The sequence below is a fragment of the Petromyzon marinus genome, chromosome 2 (genome assembly GCF_048934315.1).
Source record: "Petromyzon marinus isolate PM22_M1 ecotype Great Lakes invasive population chromosome 2, UKy_Petmar_22M1.pri1.0, whole genome shotgun sequence".
Taxonomy (NCBI): domain Eukaryota; kingdom Metazoa; phylum Chordata; class Hyperoartia; order Petromyzontiformes; family Petromyzontidae; genus Petromyzon; species Petromyzon marinus.
Window position 1 is genome coordinate 10,520,566 of NC_133668.1, and position 25,566 is coordinate 10,546,131.

Sequence of the window (25,566 nt, forward strand, 5' to 3'; positions counted from 1 at the left end):
AAACCCCATGTTGCACACGCGCACCGGTTTGCCCTTGGTTGCCCTCGGTTAACTGTGCGCACCGTGTATTTCACTCCTCTACACTCGTGCCGAGTTTTCAGAAATATCAATGGTATTGGCCGTATTACTAATGCCAGTATTCAGTCATGCAAATGGTATTGCTCATGCCAGTATTCAAACATGCCAATGTTATTGCCACTGCCTGTAATTCAGATATGAAAATGTTATTGCTGGTGCCAGTACGGTATTCAGAAATCTCAACGGTATTACCCGTGCTGGAAATTTAGAAATCTTAATGGGTTGGCTGCTCGTAAATTTTGAGTGCCTCTGTGTGTGCCCTGCCAAGTGCCAGCACTTGGTGAGAGTAGCCTGCATGCAGCGTGCATGTTGTATCATCAGCGATATGCTGGTGACGTTGCAGTAGTGCCTCTATCGTCCGGAGAGCGGAGTGGCTCCTGCCGTGGAGGGGGGGGGGGTGGAAGTGCGTGGGGTGGGTTGGCCCCCCACGCTCCAGCCACTGTCGCCACTGTCCACCTGCTCAGTGTTGGAGTGATCCGGGGTGGGGTGGGGTAGAGGGTGGCAGGGTGACTGCACGGTCGCGTTATCAGCCCACGCTTAGCCGTGGCTTCAGTGATTGTAAGGCGCAGCACACAGGGGCTACCCGTCTATCAGAAGAAGGCAGGCAAACTGCTGAATGTGCACGAAAAAACGCCACTTGGTGAACTTTTCCAGAAAATCTGGGAAGACTGACAAAGTCATCAATCTTTTGGTAAGGATATTGTACTTACAGTATGTTGTCTGTTCAATTTAAAGAGATCTGTAATATAGACAGCGATTTTATTCGTGTCTTTTACTATGTGTCAATGAGAGGCAATGTTATTGTTAAAATCTGTTGCAATAATATCGACCAATTTATGAGTCGTGCTACAGTGTGCAGTGTTTCATAAGCATACATGAATGTATCTCTAAGATGTTAAATTTAACATAGTGTACCATAACCTCATGGGAGCATGTGGTTTAGTTTATTATTAGGACAAAATAAATGTAACCATGCTTTTAAAAGTAGGCTGCTTATCAATATATTTTTTATTCATCATATGGAAAGTATACCAAACTACTCTGATGCATTGTACCATATGTGCAAATCCATGCTCCATGTGTGGGCAATAGACGCATTTTAGTCAACGTCTTTCTACATAATTATAAGCAATTTGCAAATTTCCTATAAATTGCGGAGCACATGTTAACGTTGCAATTTGAACGTCCTTGAAACAAATCCATTTCATAGAAAAGTTAGCATTGACTTTACATATCACGGTCACCACAATTTAGGTAGAACTTGTGTAATCCCACTCATCACGAATATAGAGTCGACTTTTGACCCACAGTCATGTTGCCCCAACCCTCTGTGTCACGTCCTATCCCAAAGCAGTGGTTGTGGCTGGAGTTATAATTTCACATGTGGAGGCATGCTGTATACATGTTTGAAATCACAGTAACTTGCTGTCCATGCAGCTAACCAAACATGCAGCCATTCTCAAACCTTCGTTAAATCCCTCCAGACAAATGGTTTACTGCTTTCTCCCAACTGTGGCTGTACTGGGGTTGTATAATGTTACAAGTGTTTATTACCGGCATGGACAGCAGGACTATCTTTACACCGGGCCACACATGCTTCCGGCTCTAGACTCGTATGTTAGAGACTAGTGAGTTGAATTACATTTATCGACCTCGGTGCACCGCAGTGAGTCAGGCTAAGACTGTGTATTTATGTTGACCAGGCATCGGCTACACCTGCCACCACTGATTTTGGAGAATTGCTCTTTCATTGAGGTTAACGGAACATTGTGTGGGATGACGGGCATTTATACAGCAACGTAAAATGTATAAGTGGCCTGCAAAATCACTATTATCATATTTATGATGAAAATTCCTCGTCACTTTGAAGTATAATTGTGCAAACACTTACATATGCAATGTTAAAAAAAAAATTCAAGCACATTTAGTTTAAGTACATTATTATTATTCTTTGGGTCTTTCGGTAAAGTCACGTAGATAGGTTGAAAGAAAATAACACCAAACTACGACGTTTCGATCACTGCTAATTGTATTGCATTTTAGATTAAACAAAAGCTAACAAAGACGATAAAACGCGATGTTCTTATAGAAACTAGCCAGAATTATAAAAACAAAACCACACATTTAACAAAAAAACACATTTATTTTCGGCGTGACACTCGGTGAATTATTACATCGCAGGGTCACCATAGATGTAGCGGGGAGGCCTTCATCCAGCAGTGGATTGACCACAGCTAATGATGATGACACCGATTGACAGTGTTCCTGTTTGTACTTGCAAATAGGGCTGAACGATTTGGGGAAAATATCTAATTGCAAATTTTCTGACAGATATTGAGATTTGAGTTGCGATTATTTTTGTTATGTCAAGCTTCAGTTCAATATTCACTGCGTAACAGATTTAAAACACGTGACGGAGCATTAACACATGCTACCATCAAAATATGAACATATCTATATACTCTAATGCAAGGATGAGAACTTAGAAGATATGAATTGCTTCCAACATGTATTTATTAAAATGTTTTAACTGAAATAGAACACTCGAACATAGAACAATCGTTACGTTAAATAAATAAAGTTATAATAATTAAAAAACACACACAATTCCAATAAGAAAGTAATAGGGACTTTTAAAATCGTAAAAAAAAAATCGCAGCCTTTGCGATTTGCTAATCGCATTGTTTCAAATTGCGATTTCGATTCGAAATCGATTAATCGTTCAGCCCTACATGCAAAACAGCGCGTGTTGTAACAATTATTCGCAGGAGAGCATTTCAGCCGTGCACCATGGTGCGACCCCTGCTTCGCCTCACCCTCCAGTTGTCAAGCCTCGTGGTGTGCCTCTGTCACTCCGAGCAGCACGACTCCTCACAAGGTAAGTGAAATAAAAAACAAATATATTGACTGCTTGTCAATGAATACGTACATTTGCCGACTACTTATGTATCACTGCACGCACGAGGTTGCAGACTATTGTTTACCAGCGCAGTTTGCCTCTGCATATTTTACAAATGTGCCCATCTTGCTAGGCTTACGAGGCATGAATCTGAGTAATAAATTATGTTTGGTGACTCATCTCATCATCTTATCTGCATTTATAATGCAAATCAATAATCCAACAGCGAGGGAAGAGCTGCTGTATTATGAAAGGCTATATTCTGAACCTTATGCATTCAAATTTATTTTATGGTAGATAGATTATACATACTCTTTGGTTCTATTGGGTAAAGTCACGTAGGTGAAAATTGTTTACCTTTTTATCCTGAAATATATACAGTATTTGTAAGAAAGGTGTTTAATTACAATGATAGTGTACTCACAGTCCTGATACTAATTGCACATGAATTGCACATCATGTACAGTACATGTAATGTGCCATCCTTTGTTATCAAAACACAATCCTGGACATTTTAAAATACTATGCCTGTGTAAATAACGAGTGAGCTTGTATATTCTGCCTGCCAAATAGGAATGATATTTATCCTCGTGTACTGCAGGCTCGGTTCGAACACGCAGAAACAAATGCAACGAAGACAAAACAAAGACCCCCCCCCCCCCGTATAGCCTCAACAGAATGTTGGGGCAAGTGCTGTTAGCGAGCACCTATGAAGTCCGGCACGGTACGCGAGGGGGTGGGTGGCCAACACAACGCCCGACCGCCTTTGTAGCCCAAATACCGATATTTGCACACCGTAATGGGCACTCATTTGAGGCTGAGTCGACCTAGGGGAGGCCCAGGACCGGTTTAGATAATTGTAACCGGTGTTGGTCGTGATTGGGAATCGAACCCAGGTGGCCAGGTTCGAGGCGGTGCCACCGCTCCCACTGCAGCAGCAACAACCGGCGGCGACATCACCACGACGCTTGTGCCACTGCTCGCAAATGCACACAAGCATGCACACCACCATTGTCATCTCTGAGGCTTAGCCCCCGTGTGCCAAGAGCAACTCATGCCATAACTTCGCTGTCCCGATAGCTAGACACAGCCACGTTTATTAATAGTGCATACTGCATACCTACATGACACGGAATGCACCTAATTTCGTCATATCGCCAGAAGCTAGCAAAGTTGAGCTTGCACAGTGCTTGTTGTATGGGCGACCACCTAGCATAACTGGTGTTATAGTCTGCAGGGATATGTGGTGAGCAGCCGAAGGTAGTGCAAAGAAAACACACCTATTGTTGATCTGTACTTCAGTGATCAGACATCTGTGCTCCCTGCCTTCAAGAACCCGCATTGACCAGCGTGGTCAAGCATGGATGCCCTCATCCAGCGATGGAACACATTCCTGCGGAGGGAGCTGGTAGGAACGTTGCTCGGTCAATGGCCAGGGTCAACGGCGGCACCACGTGGTGTATTCCGCAAATATGCCTGACTGTGAGGGCGGGCACAAGCCGGTGTGAGTAGGTTAAACGTTGAGTTTTATAAGGGCACCACGGGGTGACCAGCCCCTCCCCACCCTCACCACCCAGCCCCTCCCCACCCAGCCCCTCCCCACCCAGCCCCTCCCCTCCCCACCCAGCCCCTCCCCACCCTCCCCTCTCCACCCAGCCCCACCCCTCCCATTTTTGGATGCACGACGGACGAACACAATAATCCCCTGTAGGCTGGTGTAACCAGGAGGTTCCGACCAGTATAAACAAAGGGCTGTACATTTATGTAAGTGTGCACTGCGTACCTATGCATCTGTCACTCCCTGTTGTCCCTGTGCCCATTGTGTACGCGTACAATAGAGAAAATTTCCATTATTGGGGAGGCGTGCTGCTTGCCGTGGCTCCCGCCGCCACCTCCACCTGTCAAGCCGCCCACCTTCATGCGCAGGCACACTGCCCAGGTGAGGAATGCCTTTATCCACATCAGGAAGTCACTAATTCCTGTATTCACACACCTAGCTCAACTTTACATTTGCTAGCAACCTACCATTTGGCAACCTTTGCCTATTTTTTAACCACCCACATTTCAGTGACCCAGTGGAATCCATTGGCCAGGCTTCAAGTACATTACACTGTAGATAGTTTGGCTGAATCCCAAAGAGTGCAACGGGGCTATGATGTACACGTGTAAACTTACACCTCCATGCACACGCTCTCTCACACGTGCCCGCGCAACCGCCCAGGAGGAGAGCAGCAAGAAGCCAGTGCCTGGAGGATCCAATGATACATCCTGTAGCTGTGCTCCAGGTCCTCCTGGTCCACCCGGTCCCCCAGGCCCACAGGTGCGGCTGTTACAACACACATACACAATGATAACTTGATAGCGTGTGGGGGTTCACACTCCTGCAATCCGGAAACTTGGTGAAGCACACCTGCAAAATAGACTATCCTTTGTCTCTTAGTTCTCACCTGTTTAATGAAACAAACTGAACTAAAACACTGAGACTGTGCACATGAGACATCCACCTAGAAGAACCACGTGGTGATTATTTTGCAATCTATGCAGCAGTAACGCAATGCAAGAGGCTGCAATACAGTATGGATTTATAAACGTGACCGCAGGTTGAGTCTGAAGGTACCGCATATCGGTCACCCATGTGCGGCGTCTGAGTCTTCTTCCCTTCCATGTGTGGGTTTTCTCTGGGCACAACATTCTTTCCTGCACACAAAAATAGCTCAAAGGAAGTGGCCAAATATCCCAAACAGGGTCCTCCTAAAAAGAGATGTACACCCAGTGAGGTGTTACAGCATGAATAAAGTATATTTAGTTGTTTTTACACAAATTCCAAATGCACTTTATCCAATAACACTCAAGTGTTCACATGTTACTCATGATATAAAATGCATTTAGAGATATAATGGGGGCGGTGTAGTGGCGCAGTTGTCAGCGCACTGTCCTATGAATCTAGAGGGTTTAAGTTTGTTTTCTGCCCACGGCTAACATCAATAATAATCTGACCCAGTCCTGGGGCCTCTTTTCATCAACCCACATTGACCAGTGTGGTCAAATATGGTGCTCGCAAAGCTGCATTGACTTTCGGTTGCCGAACGAATACATTATAAGGTCGCACTCATTACACACAAAGTGCTTTCCACAAATGAACCACAATACATTGGTGATCTCGTCAAGGAACATAAACCATCATGCAAACTCTGGTCATCCTTGCAGAGGCTTTTGGCGAGCCATCAAACAAAGACGGTCACTGCATCACGCACTTTCAGATGCGCTTTTGAAGCCATCTGCAATGCTCTTCCTTCTATTAGGAAGCGACTGGAGCTATGCACTTTTAAATATAGATTGAAAACTAATCTCTTCAGAACTGCTTTTTGTGTTTAGTTTGTTGTCCTTCCTCCATACCTCCAATTAGTGCTGTTGAATAAGTACAGTGTGAAGGTAGTTCAACTTACATACACACATACAAATGACCCCTATAACTGGCAAAGCATGTGGAAGTTATATACATCTTTGTTGGTTTACGATATTGTATTTTGATTTTGTAGGGCCCACCAGGGTTGGGGACTACAGGCTCTGTTGGATCAAAGGGAGACAAGGTAATTAACTCTTGAGTACTGTACTCATTCAAACCCGGGGCATTTGAGTCTGTAGGTTTTCGAATTCTGTTCCGCTGCTCTAGAATCCAGAATTTTCAGCTAAAGTGAGAGGCGAAAGTGCAAAGTGTGGTTACGGAGGTAAAACATTCTAAACTATGTTTTTACCTGAGCTAGAATACACTTTAATAAAGTGCTGAGGTAAGTTGACAAGAGGAAATAGTTATTTATGACTGAAAAAACATACCTGATGTGTATACTTAACATCATTATTTTATCACTTAAACAAAGAAAACATTTTTATATTACTCTTTGGTTGTTTCGGTAAAGTCACGTACAGTGAGGGAAAAAAGTATTTGATCCCCTGCTGATTTTGTACGTTTGCCCACTGACAAAGAAATGATAAATCTATAATTTTAATGATAGGTTTATTTTAACAGTGAGAGACAGAATAACACAAACATCCAGAAAAACGCATGTCAAAAATGTTATAAATTGATTTATAACACGGTGAAGTTGTCCTGTCCCCTTAGCAGAAAAACACCCACAAAGCATAATGTTTCCACCTCCATGTTTGACGGTGGGGATGGTGTTCTTGGGGTCATAGGCAGCATTCCTCCTCCTCCAAACACGGCGAGTTGAGTTGATGCCAAAGAGCTCCATTTTGGTCTCATCTGACCACAACACTTTCACCCAGTTGTCCTCTGAATCATTCAGATGTTCATTGGCAAACTTCAGACGGGCATGTATATGTGCTTTCTTGAGCAGGGGGACCTTGCGGGCGCTGCAGGATTTCAGTCCTTCATGGCGTAGTGTGTTACCAATTGTTTTCTTGGTGACTATGGTCCCAGCTGCCTTTAGATCATTGACAAGATCCTCCCGTGTAGTTCTGGGCTGATTCCTCACCGTTCTCATGACCATTGCAACTCCACGAGGTGAGATCTTGCATGGAGCCCCAGACCGAGGGAGATTGACAGTTCTTTTGTGTTTCTTCCATTTGCGAATAATCAAACCAACTGTTGTCATCTTCTCACCAAGCTGCTTGGCAATGGTCTTGTAGCCCATTCCAGCCTCGTGTAGGTCTACAATCTTGTCCCTGACATCCTTGGAGAGCTCTTTGTTCTTGGCCATGGTGGAGTTTGGAATCTGATTGATCGATTGCTTCTGTGGACAGGTGTCTTTTATACAGGTAACAAGCTGAGATTAGGAGCACTCCCTTTAAGAGTGCGCTCCTAATCTCAGCTCGTTACCTGTATAAAAGACATCTGGGAGCCAGAAATCTTTCTGATTGAGAGGGGGTCAAATACTTATTTCCCTCATTAAAATGCAAATCAATTTATAACATTTTTGACATGCGTTTTTTCTGGATTTTTTTGTTGTTATTCTGTCTCTCACTGTTCAAATAAACCTACCATTAAAATTATAGACTGATCATTTCTTTGTCAGTGGGCAAACGTACAAAATCAGCAGGGGATCAAATACTTTTTTATCACTGTAGGTAGAAATAAAATAAAATAAATCACGGCGTTTCAATCGCAAAACAAGCGACCGTCATCAGGCGGAACCGATACAGCAGGACAACTGCTGATTGTCAACTGCTGATTGTCAACTGCTGATTGTCAACTGCTGATTGTCCTGCTGTATCGGTTCCGCCTGATGACGGTCGCTTGTGTTGCGATTGAAACGTCGTGATTTATTTTATTTTATTTCTACCTACGTGACTTTACCGAAAGAACCAAAGAGTATGGATTCCTGCAGTCACGAAAGCTTCAAATCATTTTTATATTGGAACATATACAGGTAGTCCTCTACTTACGATGGAGATGCATTACGACGACCCCCATCATAAGTAAAAAATATCGTAAGTCGAAGATGGCCTAGCCTACCCAGGAGTCTTAAAGAATGGTGATAATTGAGCAAAACAGAGCAATTTACAGTACCGTACTGTATAAACTATCCTGTATGTATGTATTAGTTACAATACTGTATTGCACAGTAAAATGTAAAGTAAAAAAACAAGGTATATTCTTAGCCTACTATATGAACTGCAATTTAATAGAAAGGCAGGAGATGCGTACATCCCGGCAGCATCCCAACATACAGTATCGTACCTCGTACGCTGCTGCGTTTGCCTGCCGCGCGAAATTTAAAATATCTTACAATTTTATCGTATCACAATCGTAAGATAGAAATATCGTAAGTCGGACCATCGTAACTCGGGGACTATCTGTATTAGAGAAAGGAGATGAGAGCAGACAGATAGTCGTATGAATGCTCCCCTGTTTTATATGGCAACAGACAATGGGAAATATGTGTAAGGTATTTTATTGGTATTTTTTTACATTGATCACTTGGGTGTTGTCTTTTGTCAGGGTCAGCCAGGCAAACGAGGACGGCAGGTAGGACAGACGCCTTTACATTTTCATGTTCAAAATTTTCCGTGTGTATTTTCCCATTGCTGTTGGATCTAACAACTGGTGTCGTGTGTGCATTGAAAGGGGCTGCCAGGTGTAGATGGATTGCAAGGTTTACAGGGCTCTCCGGGAGAAACGGGCCCACCAGGACCAAGAGGACCTGAGGTTAGAATGTATAACCCAATGTTCTCTTTCACAGCTGGGCAAAAGTATCGCTCAAAAGAGTGATTTCTTGCTCAAATGAGCATTGAGGCAATGCTCATCTCCTGTTTACATCCCAGAGCCAGTGGTGGAAATTCCACTTTCTATGGTGGGGGCGAGTCTATCTATAGAACAACGACTGTTGACTTTTCTAACACAGTGGTACTCATTCTATTGATTTGGAGGGATGATGGGCCGACTCAACCCCCAAATCGGATATGAACTTGCAACCTTTCGATTCCAAGCCATTCACTCTATTGCTGAGAAATGTTTGGATAGAAAGAATCACCACCGCTTGAAAATGTAATAGATTTCAAGAGAGTAAGATTGATTTCCAGTTCATTGTTTAAGCTCAACTGGGAGTTGTCTCTGAACAGGTTGGAGGATAATTGTTATTGAATTAATAAAGGCTGAATAAATGTGATGTGATTTCACCAATTACAGGGTAACAAGGGCGATGCTGGGCTGTTGGGGATGCCAGGCGCTCGGGGTCCTCAGGGTCTAAAGGTTAGATAGCAGCTCAGCTTTATTCACTGCTTGATGTCTGGCTTTTGAAAAAGCCCGAATGTAAATTCTGCATGAATAAAATAATTAAGCTCTTTCCCCTCGCTTTATACGGGTTCGGTCAGTGCGATTTCGCGTATATGTGGCTAACCCATTTCTACCCAAAATTCTCTATATGCGGTTAGAATTCACTAATATGCGGCTGGACGTGGGACAACATTGTTTGTGTACTGCATCCGTGGTATACACAGCAGGCATCTACTACCGCATTAAGTGAGGGAAACGTACACACTGTGAACATGTGCAGTGTGATTAGAATGTGGCTCGGACATCCTTCTAAGAGTCTGAATCCTCAAACCCATGCCCTGTGGGAACCCCTCTGTAATGATATCAGAAATTAAGGTTTTATTACATTATAAGAAATACTGACAGTAATCATGATATATTATTTCATTACAGGGAGAGCCGGGGCTTAAAGGAGACACGGTGATGGAACGCATATCCCTGGCATCACTTTAAATGTTATTACAGCTAATGAACACAACGTTCAGTAAAACTTTTTAGTTAGAATTCATGTTGTTTAATTGTGTTTTCGAAATAATTTTCAATCTCTAGAGTCTTGTTAATAGTCTGTCAATTTTTGTTCCATTCCTCAGGGTGCTGGGGAAAAAGGGGATCATGGGATTAAGGGAGAAAAGGTAATATATTTTTGGAACACATTTATTTTGTACTAGCTTTACTACCCGGCTTCGCCCGAGACTTGGATTCTTGTCTTGGATTAATACACGGCCTACGCGGAGGGTTGGGGGGGGGATGCGTGACGTCAGCAGGCACACTGCGTGACGCTGCCGCATACGGGTGACATCACAGATGTGACGTCACCGCTCACTTGCCGCGCAAAATATATCCATTATTGCGCCCCCCCCCCAAAAAAATACAAAAGTCTATCTTTATACTTTTTGCATTGTGTACAGTCTGGAAGCTGCCCACATGCCAAATTTCAAGTTTGTTGCATGTTGGGAAGTATGCTAAACTTTTCTAACAGACACACATATTCACAAATTTCCCTTTTATATATATAGATTATAGAGACCTTGGTGTGTGAGGGCTTGGATGACTGTAAATTTCCACTCAGTCAAATGTATTTTTATACTCTACAATGGCTAGGCATAATGGTACATGATATTCATCAGTCTTGGTCTAAATTTGCAATGATTTTCGTGAACAATTTATATGTTTGACAGGAGGCTAATGGGTCTGCAATTCTTAAAGTCAAATTTCTCTCCACTTTTAAATAGAAGATTGATTGAGGCAGCAAGAGGCACAAAGGGGAACATGGATCAGATACTGTAAATTAGAGACATTGTCGAGGCTGTTGGCTTGAGACTGACGATGGAGTCGCAGCTAAAGGAGGATATCCACTGCAGAGGTGGAGATGGTTCAGCTGATGTGCAGGAGTTTGATAGATTGTTGTATCACGAGACCATGAGCGATGGCGACAATTTTGTGAGGCCATCTAACAGCGGACATAGTATTACTGATCGTGATTATATAAGAGAATAAATATTTTATCATGCAGTTTTGAAAAGCATATCTCTTTGGTCTTCCCGTGCAGGGAAGCACAGGGGTGCATGGGATGATTGGACCGAAGGTAACGCATTCTATTCCATTAACAATAATGTATTTTATATTTGCTCAGAAAAATTATTGTCTGAGTCTTAACACACAGGAGCATTTCTACTTATTTCTGGATTATTTTTAGTCGAGTAATTTTCTTTGTGTTGGAGTAAACTGGAATAGCTAAAGACAATCAATGCACACAAGGGGATAACACTCGTAAATTTGTTCACACAGAGTCACTAACCTACTTGCTCTGCTGCCCTGCACAGGCTATTTTGTAGGCCCACTGGCAAGTGACTCACACGTGGTAATCTTTGCATTTTTCAAGGGTTCTGGGCCATGGATGTGGGCCAGCGTGCCCGGCTGGAACGTTTCCACAGTCATGCCCGGCCATGTTGATGTTTGTCCACGTGTTGCAGGGCGATGGGGGGCCCAAGGGGGATGATGGACCTCCAGGACGAAGGGGTCCCATGGGCAAACCTGGGAAGCGTGGCAAACACGTAAGCATTATCGCAACAGGATGTATATATATACCTAGTTTCTAAACTGGGTGCTGTAATATATTATGTGCAATGCTACCCTCGGCCTCATCAAAACGTGTCCTACATATATATAAACTGTTACATAACAGGAATCTTCTCATTTTATTTTAATTAGACTCATTTAGCAGCTCATTATTAATGGCTGGAAAATGCCATTAGAAAGGTTTTTGAAAATGTAATGTAAAATTTTGCATGCAACATTACATTTAAAAATTATGCTTTTCCACAACCACTTTGTCTCAAGGCAGGCTAAATTATTGTTCAAATGAGCATTGGGCAGGGTTGATAGTGACCAGACGCCAGTGGTGGAATTTCAATGTTACTATGTGATGGAAGTCAATCTGTCCATTGTGTCTGTGCTCATGGACCACTCTTTGTGATCTCCGCCCAGCGAGGGAGTTAATCCTTGTGTTGTTCTGCAGGGCTCCAAGGGAGACTTGGGCCCACGTGGGCCCCCAGGAAACCAAGGGTCCCCAGGCCCTCCCGGCATCTCTGGCCCCTTGATGGAGGCAGATGGTATGTGTGTGAATGGGTGAATGTGTACATGTGCTATAGCCGCTACGCTTAATCCCGCCGTTTGGCATGCTCTTTACCATGTTTCTAAAATTATTGTTGAAACTGATGAGTAATTTGCATATCGATTGGTTTCACAGTGTGAAGTATTATGATTTGCAGTAAATATGAATTGATCCGGTTTGTGTTGAGCTTAGACAATATTGATGAACAATTGAAGATGCATAAAGCTTTGTTTCAATTGGGGACTAAAACACAGTGGCTGGAAGAAAAACATGTTCACGGACCGAACTCCCATGAGAGAATTTGATTAAACGAGGAAAAATATCAATAGCACTTAGTCGAATGAATGGTGGTTTGCATCAGACCAGCAAATGAAAATGGGCAAGCCCTTTGATGAAGAGCGCCATGCATAATCGAAGACAACTCAGCTGTGACTCATCCAGTCGGGATATGCTGCGTTACTGAACGCTCTTATTAGCTTATGGAAAGGCAATATTTCATTTTGGCCACATGTTATATGTTGAAAGCATGTCAATAGAAATATATCTCTTCATTAAAGATATACAACTTTATCAAATGTATGGTGTAATGCACAAATAGTGGAAGTTACTAAAGCAAGCTTCATATTTTCCAAATTTTCCTGTTGTATTGTTTACTTTTATGATTAAAACAGCATTTTATCAAATTTCGATTTTAAGCTTTCGTACAGTGAGGGAAAAAAGTATTTGATCCCCTGCTGATTTTGTACGTTTGCCCACTGACAAAGAAATGATCAGTCTAGAATTTTAATGGTAGGTTTATTTGAGCAGTGAGAGACAGAATAACAACAAAAAAATCCAGAAAAACGCTTGTCAAAAATGTTATAAATTGATTTGCATTTTAATGAGGGAAATCAGTATTTGACCCCCTCTCAATCAGAAATATTTCTGGCTCCCAGGTGTCTTTTATACAGGTAACGATCTGAGATTAGGAGCACACTCTTAAAGGGAGTGCTCCTAATCTCACCTTGTTACCTGTATAAGAGACACCTGTCCACAGAAGCAATCAATCAATCAGATTCCAAACTCTCCACCATGGCCAAGACCAAAGAGCTCTCCAAGGATGTCAGGGACAAGATTGTAGACCTACACAAGGCTGGAATGGGCTACAAGACCATTGCCAAGCAGCTTGGTGAGAAGGTGACAACAGTTGGTGCGATTATTCGCAAATGGAATAAACACTAAAGAACTGTCAATCTCCCTCGGCCTGGGGTTCCATGCAAGATCTCACCTCGTGGAGTTGCAATGATCATGAGAACGGTGAGGAATCAGCCCAGAACTACACGTGAGGATCTTGTCAATGATCTCAAGGCAGCTGGGACCATAGTCACGAAGAAAACAATTGGTAACACACTACGCCGTGAAGGACTGAAATCCTGCAGCGCCTGCAAGGTCCCCCTGCTCAAGAAAGCACATATACTGCCCGTCTGAAGTTTGCCAATGAACATCTGAATGATTCAGAGGACAACTGGGTGAAAGTGTTGTGGTCAGATGAGACCAAAATGGAGCTCTTGGGCATCAACTCAACTCGCCGTGTTTGGAGGAGGAGGAATGCTGCCTATGACTCCAAGAACACCATCCCCACCGTCAAACATGGAGGTGGAAACATGCTTTGGGGGTGTTTTTCTGCTAAGGGGACAGGACAACTTCACCGCATCAAAGGGACGATGGACGGGGCCATGTATCGTCAAATCTTGGGTGAGAACCTCCTTCCCTCAGCCAGGGCATTGAAAATGGGTCGTGGATGGGTATTCCAGGATGACAATGACCCAAAACACACGGCCAAGGCAACAAAGGAGTGGCTCAAGAAGAAGCACATGAAGGTCCTGGAGTGGCCTAGCCAGTCTCCAGACCTTAATCCCATAGACAATCTGTGGAGGGAGCTGAAGGTTCGAGTTGCCAAACGTCAGCCTCGAAATTTTAATGACTTGGAGAAGATCTGCAAAGAGGAGTGGGACAAAATCCCTCCTGAGATGTGTGCAAACCTGGTGGCCAACTACAAGAAACGTCTGACCTCTGTGATTGCCAACAAGGGTTTTGCCACCAAGTACTAAGTCATGTTTTGCAGAGGGGTCAAATACTTATTTCCCTCATTACAATGCAAATCAATTTATAACATTTTTGACATGCGTTTTTCTGGATTTTGTTGTTGTTATTCTGTCTCTCACTGTTCAAATAAACCTACCATCAAAATGATAGACTGATCATTTCTTTGTTAGTGGGCAAACGTACAAAATCAGCAGGAGATCAAATACTTTTTTCCCTCACTGTAACTGCAGGGATTCATATTCTTGGTTCTTTCGGTAAAGTCACGTAGAAGGGAAATAATAAAATAATACAAATAAAACAACGTTTCGATTGCAACACAAGCAATCATCATCAGGTGTGAAAACCACAGCAAGAAAATTTTTAAAAGTGGCGTTTTTTTCTTAACGTTAGCACCACGGACAGCAACTGGCGGTTGTTCAGACGGACGAGTCCATCTATGCTCGGAACGGAGGAGGGGAGAGATAGAAAAAGAATGGAATGCGGTCTGAAAGTCACCGTAAGCGTGAACACAATCAATTAAGACCAGAAATGGTTTATCAAATACTTCCAATGATTGCTAAGCCAGAATCCATCTTCTCGGTTGAAATTGTCTGTGTTTGTATATGTGGATAGCCTCATGAACGAATCTATCATGGTAGCCAGAAGGCTTGCAGAGAACCTCTGTCTTGGAGAAGTCAATGTCACGTAGCACGTACGTAGCACGTACACCAAGCTCTCAAGGCTAATGGTTACTCCAACTACACAATCTGCAACCATGAAAAAGGACCCTCTTGAATAGCCATTAAAAACCATCACCTTACCCTACATTGCGGAGGTCACATAAAAGATCTCCAAAATCTTGAATAAACAGGTCCGATTCAACACAGTACATAAAATCCGTGATCTGGTCCCGTCTGTAAAAGATGTGATTCCAGACATACAGTAGCCTGGCGTCTACAAACTAAGTTGCCTCTGTGGTAGCAGTTATATTAGAGAAACCAACGACATGTCTCGGACCTCATCCGTGAACACAAAGCAGACCTAATACACGGTTAGACCAACACCTCAGCCGTGGCAGACCACTGTTATAATTCAGTGGGCTCACATGACATTGACTTCTCCAAGACAGAGGTTCTCTGCAAGCCATCTGGCTACCATGAGAGATTCGTTCATGAGGCTCTCCACATATACAAACACAGAGACAATTTCAACCAAGAATATGGATTCTGGCTTAGCAATCATTGGAAGGATTTGATCAATCATTTCGGGTCTTAATGGATTGTGTTCACACTTACGGTGACTTTCAGACCACATTCCATTCTCTTTCTATCTCCCCCCTCCTCCGTTCCGAGCATAGATGGACTCGTCAGTCTGAACAACCGCCAGTTGCTGTCCGTGGTGCTAACGTTAAGAAAAAAAACGCCACTTTTTTCAAATTTTCTTGCTGTAGTTTTCACATCTGATGATGATTGCTTGTGTTGCAATCGAAACGTCGTGATAATTGTATTGTTTTATTTGTATTATTTCATTATTTCCCTTCTAGCATTTTATCAGTACACATTTTCTCTCTAATAATTGAGTTGGTAAATGTATATCCAGAAATAATACTGTGCACATTATAAACATAAGTTTTGGAGCCAATTCATGTGTCGAGTAAATAAAGACTCATTATAAATAGCCAGCCAGTTGGTGAATCTGAAAAATGTTGCAAAATTCCCTTCCCATGGGCATCGAGGTGAAATGTCCTAGCTTGCCAACAGAATGCAGTACAGAAAAGTGTGGACTGATATAATGTCCCTTCTGTATGGGATAGAGTGTTGCCCCCTCACGAGAGTGCGTATTCTCCAGGTGTTCCGGTTTCCTCCCGAATTTATAAACTCTCACTACTTAGCTGAAAATATATTAATATATAGAGAACTGAAGAGCACTTGTTGTCTCCATCTCAACGCCTGGCAGCCCTCCAGCTTATATGTGGTTCCTCAAATAAACAACGCTATATACAACTAATCAATAGTTTTTGTTCGATCATTGTATGGTTAGAAACTCAAAACATGCATTTTTAGGGCATACCATTTATAGCTGAAATGTTACTTGTGCAGATTTCCCCCCTTTTTCTTATAGGTGTTTGTGTGCGACTGCAGGTGGTCAGATGCATGGAAGAAAGGGAGAGCGAGGGCCTCAAGGACAGCCTGGACCACCAGGAAAGTGCCTGTGTCCTCATCTGAACCCCAAGACTCAAAATCCAATGGTTCAATCAGGTGTACAACCCTTTCCTACATTACCAACTGTAAGTGACTCTGGAAGTAAAATTCACTCATTCACATGTTTTTTTAGATTATTTAAATTCCAGATTTGAAGCTTTCGTGACTGCAAAGATTCATACTCTTTGGTTTTTTCGGTAAAGTCACGTAGGTAAAAAATAAAATAAAAATAAATGAAAAACAACTACATTTAAATTCCCCACCAAATTGCATTTACCATGAGCTACCACAAGAATGCATGCATTGGTGATTTTAAATGCAAGAGTGTAAAGGTCCACTGTATGTGCACATTTTGAGGGTTTGCTCCTGTGAACCTGTACACGTTGTGCTTTGTAGGTGTATGTAGTAAAAGATCAAGAGGAGCTGGATCGATTTAATGTACCAAGTACAATTGTCTTTCGTCGGGATATTCGCTCACTTTTCTTCAAGGAACCAACAGGCTGGGTGCCTATCCAGGTCTGACTCTGCCTGACAGCGCACTGTTACATAACTGAACATGACACACTTAAGGTCTCTCTTAACATCAGCAGACTGAATTGTCTGTTTTAAATATATTGCTACATTGGGTTGGGAGCTATACATGAATTATCACGATTTGAAATGTTAATATTTGGATCACAGCCAGAAATACTTGCTCACTGCACAACATATTAAACAAGCATATTAATAAGTATATTTTTTTGATCATCAAAACTAGCTGGCTCCTCCACATTTCACGGGCTACTGTGGAGATGGGACGGTGCAGGAAGAAAATGGGGAAGAATGCGATGATGGCAATGATGTCAGCTCTGACACCTGTATAGGTGGGTCCACCACTTGAAAAAATGTGTTGTTGGAAAGCATACTCTTTTTGCAAGAACGAGCCCAGAATTGTTGTTTCAGCCTGTCACAAGACCTCTTTAAATGTGCCAGGCTGCAAGAAGTCATTCTGTGGCGATGGCCACCAGCAAGAAGGAGAGGAGGAGTGTGACAAAGAGGACTTTGGCTTCCACACCTGCGGGACTTATCTTCCTGGGTAAGGCCTTGCTGTCCTGCATAACGAATGGTATTCTTTGAAGTTTAGAAGTACTGTTTGGATTAATGAAAAATATTGCACAAACATGCTTAATTATTTCTGGAATGCATGTGTTAAACAGTCAAATCCTAAACATGAGACATGAAGATGGGGTGGCTGTCATCTTTATTAGTTGCCCTGAAAGTGGCAGTAATTGCACATCCCCTTGGAGGGGACCAGTATTTTTATGGGAGAGCCACTGTTAACTTCCCACAAAGTGGTAATCATTTTTTGACCCCAGACGGATGATGGGTCGTTGATCCCTCATCGGGATTTGAACTTGTAACCTTCTGAATGGGCGTTGAGTGTTCTGTTACAGTGCCACCTACAGTGAGGGAAAAAAAGTATTTGATCCCCTGCTGATTTTGTACGTTTGCCCACTGACAAAGAAATGATCAGCCTATAATTGTAATGGTAGGTTTATTTGAACAGTGAGAGACAGAATAACAACAGAAAAATCCAGAAAAACGCTTGTCAAAAATGTTATAAATTGATTTGCATTTTAATGAGGGAAATAAGTATTTGACCCCCTCTCAATCATAAATATTTCTGGCTCCCAGGTGTCTTTTATACAGGTAACGAGCTGAGATTAGGAGCACACTCTTAAAGGGAGTGCTCCTAATCTCAGCTTGTTACCTGTATAAAAGACACCTGTCTACAGAAGCAATCAATCAGATTCCCAACTCTCCACCATGGCCAAGACCAAAGCGCTCTCCAAGGATGTCAGGGACAAGATTGTAGACCTACACAAGGCTGGAATGGGTTAGAAGACCATTGCCAAGCAGTTTGGTGAGAAGGTGACAACAGTTGGTGCGATTATTCGCAAATGGAAGAAACACAAAAGAACTGTCAATCTCCCTCGGCCTGGGGCTCCATGCAAGATCTCACCTCGTGGAGTTGCAGTGATCATGAGAACGGTGAGGAATCAGCCCAGAACTACACGGGAGGATCTTGTCTATGATTTCAATGCAGCTGGGACCATAGTCACCAAGAAAACAATTGGTAACACACTACGCCATGAAGGACGGAAATCCTGCAGTGCCCGTAAGGTCCCCCTGCTCAAGAAAGCACATATACATGCCCGTCTGAAGTTTCCCAATGAACATCTAAATGATTCAGAGGACAACTGGGTGAAAGTGTTGTGGTCAGATGAGACCAAAATGGAGCTCTTTGGCATCAACTCAACTCGCCATGTTTGGAGGAGGAGGAATGTTGCCTATGACCCCAAGAACACCATCCCCACCGTCAAACATGGAAGTGGAAACATTATGCTTTGGGGGTGTTTTTCTGCTAAGGGGACAGGTCAACTTCACCGCATCAAAGGGACGATGGACGGGGTCATGTACCGTCAAATCTTGGGTGAGAACCTCCTTCCCTCAGCCACGGCATTGAAAATGGGTCGTGGATGGGTATTCCAGTATGACAATGACCCAAAACACACGGCCAAGGCAACAAAGGATTGGCTCAAGAAGCACATTAAGGTCCTGAGGTGGCCTAGCCAGTCTCCAGACCTTAATCCCATAGAAAATCTGTGGAGGGAGCTGAAGGTTCGAGTTGCCAAACGTCAGCCTCAAAACCTTAATGACTTGGAGAAGACCTGCAAAGAAGAGTGGGACAAAATCTCTCCTGAGATGTGTGCAAACCTGGTGGCCAACTGCAAGAAACATCTGACCTCTGTGATTGCCAGAAGGGTTTTTCCACCAAGTACTGTACTAAGTCATGTTTTGCAGAGGGGTCAAATACTTATTTCCCTCATTAAAATGCAAATCAATTTATAACATTTTTGACATGCGTTTTTTCTGCATTTTGTTGTTATTCTATCTATCACTGTTCAAATAAACCTACCATTACAATTATAGACTGATCATTTATTTGTCAGTGGGCAAACGTACAAAATCAGCAGAGGATCAAATACTTTTTTCCCTCACTGTATCCAGATGTGAAATGTCATGGGATGAAATAAATGTACATTGATATTGCTTTCATCGTATAGTTCATAGTTCATTTATTTGGTATAGCCCCTTGAGCCATTCGGCTCTTGAATCGGGTGCAACCGCAACAAACAAAAAACATGAACAAGAAAACATCTTAAAGTGACTGTGCAAACAGAAAATCCAGGAAAAAATATATCAAAATATTCCTGAAATAGCACCGTACACCAACGCTGTGTGCAAAAATCCCAGTGGGATGCAAGTCAAATAACAACAACCACAAGACAACTAAGATTAAGGCCATCAGTCTAACTCCGTACTACAATAAACATTAACATGGCCAAAACAAAAAAAAAACTTTTCGAAATCACCAAAATAAAAGCCATGAATGCAATGTAACAGTGATCATAGGGACTGTGACCGAATTTTTAACAAACTTCATAAATAAATTATAACACCAAAATCTAGAGCCATATTTTAGGCCACTGAATAGCAGTGACAGCTAGGGTTGTACAACTCCTCTAGAGCAGTTTTGAGTGAAGATCTCATAGGTAGTGATTCAAGTTGCAGTTTATTGGCAATAGCATTCCAGACCCTGGCGGCATCAATAGCAAAGGCCCTTCCTCCAGTTTTTGTACGGCAATAGGGAATGTGAAGCTGGTAAATGAGCAAAGACCTGAGGTCAAATTTGTTCTTTGAAACAGAGAGGAGATCCAGTAGGTAGTCTGCGGCATTTTTTGTAAGTACATCGTGAATAAATAAGAACTGGTGCACAAGCCGTCGAACATTAAGAGATGTTAAGTTTGACCCAATGTAGAGATCGCAGTGGTGAGTCCTATATGGGCAGTTCAATGCAAATCTTAAGGCCGAGTGATAGATGGAATCAAGCTTCTTCAGTACAGTACTTGGGGCTGATATATACACGATGTCACAGTAGTCAAGTAGAGGCAGTATGGTAGCTTTTATCAATTCCAAACGGAACATTGGGGGGAAGCAGTGCTTGTGTCGATACAGAAAACCAATTTTTATTTTTGTCTTTATACCAATATAATCAATGTGATCTTCAAAACTAAGTTTTGAATCCAGGATGACCCCAAGATACTTATAGATCTTGACTTGCTCTATTTGATAATTATTCAAGGAATGTAATTGGGGAAAAATAACTTCCTGCTTTACTCCCGGAGAGAAGCATAGCACCTTGGTTTTGGAGGTATTCAGGACTAGTTTAAGAGAAACTAGCTGATGTTGTAGTTTGTTGAAATCACCCTGGAGCTTAGCAATCACGTCATCCGGAGACCGGCCAGCAGTAATCAGTATCGTGTCATCTGCAAAAAGATTTACCCTGGAATGATCCAGTTCAGTGCCCAAGTCATTGACATAAAGAGAGAACAAGAGGGGGCCGAGGATGGAACCCTGTGGAACCCCTTTTGTTATCTTAACACTGTTTGACCTCCAACCATCTGTGAATACAGTTTGGGTGCGAGAAAAGAGGTAATTTTTTAACCATTGTACTGTGTTCTCGGAAAAACCGAGGCAACTTAGTTTACTAAGCAGGGTGTTGTGGTCTACTGTATCAAAAGCTTTGGACAGGTCAAGAAAAAGACAGGCACAGTACTGCTTATTATCAAGGCTATGGTAAATTTGATTCAAAGAGTCTAATGCAGCAGATGTGGTGCTGTATTTTTTCCGGAACCCAGATTGTTTTAGATGTAGTAGATTGTTGGTGGACAGGAAACTGCTCATTTGGTAGTTCAAGAATTTTTCAAAAATTTTAATCAATGGGGACAAAATTGAGATAGGTCGGTAGTTATTGGGATCATCTTTAGGGCCCCCTTTGTGAAGTGGACGGACATAGGAATGTTTCCATTCTAGAGGAACTGATGCTTCTTTGATGGACAGGTTGAAAATATGGGCTATAGGTTTGTATATTAGGTGACCAACAGTTAGTAGAGCAAAGACGGGAAAACTATCTGCTCCGGTAGAGGAGGACCCTTTGAGGTAGGACAGTTGTTTCAGAACATTACTTTCGTGGATTGGTTGGAAACTAAATTCGTTTAATGTTTGGACAGGGGTGTAGGAATTTGCAGGAGCAGGGGTGACTCCCAATACATTATCAAAAAGATTACCAGCTTCAGAAAAATGAAGGTTAAAATTGTCAACTATTTTTTTGGGATCTGAAAAATATTCCCCATTTCGGTGAAGCTCAACGGGCAGATTTTCTGTTTTGGATGCCTTTTCGATAGATTTGATTGTTTTCCAAAAAATCCTGGCATTTCCATGTGATTCCAGGAGAGTGGAGGAAAAGTAGGCATTTTTTGCATGCCGTATTTTTTTTACGCATCTATTCCTTAAAATCCTGTATTCTAGCCAGTCATTTACCAAATTACTTTTCTGAGCACATGCCCAAGCCTTGTCCCTAGTTTTCATGAGCTTTATAATCAAAGGATCATACCATGGTGGGCAGTTGCCTTTATTTTTAAATCTAACCAACGGAGCATGTTTGTTAAGAATTTGGAGAAACATGTACCTGAAAGTCTCCCAAGCCATAGTCAGGTTGGGGATATCACAGACCTTATCAATATCCGAGTGAAGCACATCATTTGTAAATGCCTGAGTGCTGAAGTGCCTCAAAGAGTGCTTCTCGACAATTTTAGGGGGGGCTTTGGGTCTGGCTGATGATCTCACACCAAAAATGAAGGAGTGATCACTAAGCTTATTACCCAGAACACCAGTCACTGTGAAATTGTGAGGGGCATTTGTCAATAGGAAGTCAAGCAGAGTTGACTGTCCCGGATTTTTTAGGTTGGGTCTTGTGGGGACATTTATTAATTGAAACATGTTAAACTCATCTGTAAAATGTGTGGCCACGGCGGGCGGGTTTAGCCAATTCCAATTTAGATCACCCACTAAAATTATTTCACCTTTAGGGAGGCCCCCAAAAAGCTCTCTCAGTGCCGATGCAGCTTCAACATCCTTCCCACAAGGCGGTCTATAGCAGCACACTACCAATATCTGTTGATTATTTGGGAGAGTTATTCTGAGAGCCAGACCTTCAAAGCAACATTTTTTAAACAAGGAGTGAGCTGGTGAACATGCAATAGTGTTACGAACATAGATGGCAATTCCACCTCCTTTAGATCATCGGTCAAGTCGAAAAAGGTTGTAGTTTTCAATCGTAATCTGCAAGTAGTGTTATTGCATACAAAAAAATTACTTCATGGTTTACACCATTCTTATTTGTTTTTATTTCATGTCACTTTTCTCCCCAGATCCTATGGACAATTAAGATGTACCATTTACTGTCGCATAGACTCAACCAACTGCCGGTTCTTCACGTGACGACAGTTTTAATCAACAAAAGCGTCATTATTCTATGTGTCAGTACATGGTGCTGTGTGCCAAAAAATTATAATAAGTAATTCGTCATTTTTAAGTGCATGTCAAATGCAAGTCTGGAGTACTACACTTCCTGCGAAGGTGAATAGAGTAATGCCGTTTATTTATCTGCGTATGCTACACGGGCTCTCATTCACTCGGAAAACAAGTACTTAATCCGATTTACTAAAATTGTAAACGTGCATTCATGTCTGTATTATTCTGCGTTTCGTGACTTTCAAGGATGAAATCGTGTGAAACAGTTTTCTCATAAAAGGTGTAAAGTGATTCTCCACTAATATGACTTGAAAAAAGAAACGTACTTTACATGTTTACAAAGAACAAACCTTAATTCCACCATACACTCTGGCTTTAATCAACATATCAGACTATCCATTGCACTATATTCGTTAAGCATCCTGTACATTTTCTGTCCAACTGTGACCAATCCCTGGCACAATTCAACCGAGATGGACAAAATAAAGTCATACTATCTTAATTATCTCCAGCAACAGTGTCCATTATACGCTAACGCGGAAAACATGAATAATCATGTTTAATAAGTGATACGTTTGAAAGTGAAATATGTATTTATTTAAAAAAAATGAGTAAACGAAGATGTAGCTAACATTGTAAACACAGCATGATTGATCTGCAGTGTGTCACTTTCAAGTATTTAATTGTACTCAATATTATTGAGTATTGGTGTTAGTGCTTGTAGGAACGTGATGGAATTACGAATGTTAATTGTATGTTTTTACTGTATTGCAATGGCAAAATGTGTCGTTTCATTATACAGTATGAGAACAGTAATGCTATTTTTCATTTCTCTAATTAAAAATAGCTCCATAAAATACTTGTTCATGTTTCGGTATTTTCTTGGTTGTTCATTGTGCAATTATATATTTTAAATGTACACATATACTGTGCACGTTTCCCAATTAATATTGCCCCTGTATGTGAGCTAATCTTGCGTGCAGAAGCAAGATTGATTGAGATGGAGTGTGGCATTGCAAGGCTGGGAGGGATGGCAATAATAAGGGGAGCCCTTGATCGAGCAGTGGATTGATCATGAATGTTGATGATTATTTTTCCAAAGCAATGTATGTGCCCGTTATGTCCAAAATGCACTCCTAACTGTGATATCTAGCTTAACACATTCAGAAGAATTAATGTTGAATCTGTACTTCACATAAATGCTATTGCAACATGTGCATTGAAAGCACTCAGAGCACAAATTAGAACTAGAAAATCGGATTATTATTTTGAGCTCATAAATGTCTTAGCTATTTCACCACAGAAAAAAATCCAGTGAAGAGAAAAGTTGATTTTGCTTGTGTAAAATGATGCAATATGAAACATTATGAACTTTAATAATGTAATGCATCACAAGTGAACCACTTTTATAAATGTGTCATTACATTTGCTCTATTTTTAAAGTATATATTTAAAATGTATACATTTAATAACTTTGTTTCCATCCAATGTAATCATGTCTAAAATACATACATTACCTTGGTCATGCTGAGTAAAATCATTTGCTGCACAACTGCTGTGTATACTTGTGTTATGCTGTGCATTTTTACATTGCTAGGTAAAACTGCTGTATCAGTGGGAAGGGCCTAGAGCTGACAGGTGAAATATTAATATGGACACTGAGGCAAGCCTATAAAAGCTATGACTAATGTGGGGTCCTTATTGATGATGCTCTTTTCCCTTTTTTCTGTTGCTGATCCCATTAGATGATTGCTGCTCTTGAATGGACGCACTTACAATGTTTAAAAAAAAATGTTTATTAGATTTGTTGCAGTGCTCTAACTACTAATAGTAGAATAGGCTTGGACATTTTTCACCATGCACCAGCTTAACAAAATGTTTCTTTATGTAGGTCATTATGTATGGTGAACTTGTTTTGCATCGTACGTAGCCAACCATGCTAATCGGAGGTGCTGGGGATGGACAACAAACTAAACACAAAATCAGTTTTAAAGAAATTAGTTTTCAATTTAGATTTAAAAGTGCATAGCTCCAGTGGCTTCTTAATATCGGAAGGAATTGCGTTCAAGGCGGCCGCAGTCAACTAATTGTAATCCTGCAGCTTTAACATGGCACCGTGAATTTGCTAGGGATTTTAAAGTAAAAGCACAACATATTTTCTTAAAAATTGTAAACTATTTGAAAACAAAAACATGTTCATGCACAATCATGAATTCAAAGTGCAGTACAGTAATGCAGAAATGCTGCTGATACTGTATGCACAATAACGATGATACACGTACAAAATTTGTTTTAAAAAAATGTAAGCGTTTAATTTAGCTTTACACAAAATAAAATACACGTATATAATTACTGATGATGAATAGCTCTCGGGGCCAAGAAAGCCATAGCAAATGACATACAAGAGACAAATTGCTGATCCCTCGGTTTGGTGTAAGTAGGAAAGCAACTATAGCCTTAACATAATTTAATTCAAGAAGCGATGCTCATGGGAGAAGGGATTTTTTGCCTCTACGGCTGT

The 25,566-nt window shown here is 41.7% G+C and overlaps 1 protein-coding gene across 1 annotated transcript; it reads left to right on the forward strand.

Annotated features, from left to right (window-relative positions):
- The first annotated feature begins 518 nt into the window (after positions 1-518).
- Positions 519-24,607, forward strand: LOC116947759 (uncharacterized). Its single transcript, XM_032963873.2, has 18 exons — positions 519-769; positions 2,847-2,956; positions 4,816-4,916; positions 5,199-5,297; positions 6,517-6,567; positions 8,937-8,963; positions 9,063-9,143; positions 9,624-9,686; positions 10,143-10,169; positions 10,340-10,381; positions 11,299-11,334; positions 11,723-11,803; positions 12,268-12,361; positions 16,569-16,714; positions 17,025-17,144; positions 17,386-17,491; positions 17,601-17,703; positions 22,943-24,607. The coding sequence occupies exons 2-18, from the start codon at positions 2,869-2,871 to the stop codon at positions 23,010-23,012; spliced, it is 1,335 nt and encodes a 444-aa protein (XP_032819764.1). The 5' UTR covers positions 519-769; positions 2,847-2,868; the 3' UTR covers positions 23,013-24,607.
- Positions 24,608-25,566: the final 959 nt, after the last annotated feature.

Coding starts and splice junctions, on each gene's coding strand:
- LOC116947759 (XM_032963873.2), top strand. CDS start 2,869: ATGGTGCGACCCCTGCTTCGCCTCACCCTCCAGTTGTCAAGCCTCGTG. Junction 9,144..9,623: donor CAGGACCAAGAGGACCTGAG/GTTAGAATGTAT, acceptor CACCAATTACAG/GGTAACAAGGGCGATGCTGG. Junction 17,145..17,385: donor CAGGCTGGGTGCCTATCCAG/GTCTGACTCTGC, acceptor CATCAAAACTAG/CTGGCTCCTCCACATTTCAC.